Raw genomic sequence first — 2,262 nt, 5'->3', positions numbered from 1 at the left:
GAGGGCCACGCCTGGACATGGATGCTCCGACTTGCCTTGCCGAAGGGCTCGGCCAGGGGAGTAAGGCTCCGGCCGGCAGTCGGCAGTTCTGGTTTGTCCCCAGGAGTGGCACACACAGGGCCTTGGGCCTTGGCGTCCAGGTCACGGGGAGCTGACTGGGCGCCACGGTCAGCCAGCCACTCATCACCCAGCCGACCCTGACGGAACGCCTCCTGCCGGCCTTGGCACCAGCGACCAGCAGAGACGGAGCCCTGCTAAAGGCCAGCCTGGCAGCGAGCCGGGGCCCGGCCCTGGAGGAGTCCGCGGGGAGGAGCCCCGCCCACACCGCCGGCCAGCTGATGGGGTGGGCGCCCTGCCGTGTGGACCCCCTGTTCCCTGAGACCCAAGCCTCTCGGATCCCCAACGTTTGGGTCCAAAACAAGGACCAGCTATAAAGGATGAATGTGGTCACCCAGAGCGTGGCCCCCAACGTGCTGAGCAGGGCTGGAATGAGGTGCAGCTCCCAGGTGACCATGGGGTGCAGACGGCACCCCTTCAGATGTGTGTGCCGGGTGGGTTTGGCAGTCACCCAGTCATCCAGGCCTTGGGTGCCCGAACGGTCCCTGTGGGGAAAAGGGCAGGCTGCGACCCCAGGAACCAAACGGTCCATGGAGCTGAGGGGCCACTGAGGCCAGAGCTCTGCGGCCGCGGCCTAGCGGAGGGGTCAGTGAGGCTTTGTCTTGCGGGGTGTCACAGGCCTGGCGGGCAGCTCTTCTGAGGCTGAGATGCTGCTGTGCCACCTGCAGTACAAATCGTCTGCCCGCATTCCCGTGCGGGTCCTGGCCCCTGGAGGGGGTGCAAGGGGGTTGGGGAGACTGTCCCCTCCCCGTGGGACGGGGGCTGAGAGGCGCACCTCAGCCCGGGTTCTCTCCCCACAGCAGACAGACGAGGCGGCACAGACGGACAGCCAGCCACTCCACGCCCCCGACCCCACAGAGAAGCAGCAGCCCAAGCGGCTACACGTCTCCAACATCCCCTTCCGGTTCAGGGACCCCGACCTGCGGCAAATGTTCGGGGTGAGTGTGTGCGGCCCCGCCGCCCGGGACCCTGGTCCGGCCAGCTCTGACCTGAGTCTGTGGGGTGGGAGGGAGGACAGGGAAGGAGGACACAGCTCAGGGTCGGGGGTCTACAGTAGCCACGAACCCCCAGCCAGACATCAACCGCCTTTCCCCACTAACCTGTCCTCGGGGCTTCACACGGCCCCTCAAGGCCAAGGCCAGTGCCCGCCAGGCTATTACTCTGCTGCCATCTCCTGGCAAGGGTTCCGGGGCCCCTGCGGGGCAGCCCGAGCCCCTGGCCCCACACCCAGCAGCGGTCCGGTCCCTGCCTCACCCGTGTGCCTGGGGGCCGGGCGCTCAGCCTCTCTGGGCCTGCACCCCCCGGGGGGTTGACAGGAGGTGCCCAGTGATGGGACGCCAGTGCCCGACTGTCCCCCAGCGTGCTCCGGGTCCATCCGAGGTTGCACTGCGGGGTCCAGCCCTTGATCCTGCTGCTACTTTGTTCTGCCACCTGAGCGCCCAGCAGGTGCTGACGCCCACAGGGTGCTGGGCTGCCGCGTGGGCGAGTGTGCGGGCACCGGCCAGGCACTCAGCCCGGAGCCGTGCAGCCTCCCGGTTCCCAGCGCCCCAGCACGGGACACACATGCGCCTGGCTTGTGTTACTCCGCCCTGCCCTCCCTCGCCCCGACTCTCCCCCACCTGTGCTGGGCCACCCGTGCGTCCCAAAGCCAGGCGGTCTCTGGGCCCTGGACCCCACCCCCCCTCATGCCACCCCACCCCGACGGGGTCTATCAGGCAAACGGAGGTGCATGGGAGTGGCCTCAGGACACCCAGCACCTGTGCTAGAGCTCACCTAGACACCCGCTCCCCGTCTCGGGGGACAGGCCCTTTAGGATTTGGGCATGGTGGGGTGCGGGCAGGATTTAGAATTATTAGCAAAGGAGGACTCTGCCCCTCTCGGCCCTGGACCCGTGCAGCCAGGAAACCCCCTGAGCCCGGGGTCCCCCTTAAAGCAGCTGTGTTGGGGAGCTCTCGCTGACCTGAGCCCTACAGTCTTATTCCCGCCCACCCTAATGACGCCCGAAACTCGGTCCCCACCTGACACCCGCGGCTCAGTCGGTCCCTGCCCTGGGGCGAGCACCTTCCCCCCTCTCTCCGGCACCCGGCAGTCGGGACCGCCTTGCCGGCTGGCTCCACGTCGCCTTGCTGCCCCGTGACACCCGCC

At 68.1% G+C, this 2,262-nt stretch overlaps 1 protein-coding gene across 1 annotated transcript in view; it reads left to right on the top strand.

Moving 5' to 3' along the window:
- The window catches only part of RBFOX3 (RNA binding fox-1 homolog 3), a 30,603-nt gene that overhangs the window by 8,828 nt on the left and 19,513 nt on the right, over positions 1-2,262 (top strand). The window contains exon 2 of the mRNA XM_011362091.1: positions 918-1,055. Coding sequence (XP_011360393.1) covers positions 918-1,055 — 138 coding nt within the window. The remainder of the gene's footprint in view (positions 1-917; positions 1,056-2,262) is intronic.

The sequence above is a fragment of the Pteropus vampyrus genome, unplaced genomic scaffold, assembly GCF_000151845.1.
Source record: "Pteropus vampyrus isolate Shadow unplaced genomic scaffold, Pvam_2.0 Scaffold72, whole genome shotgun sequence".
In the NCBI taxonomy this organism is placed as follows: Eukaryota; Metazoa; Chordata; class Mammalia; order Chiroptera; family Pteropodidae; genus Pteropus; species Pteropus vampyrus.
This window is presented reverse-complemented; position numbering and strand designations above follow the sequence as displayed.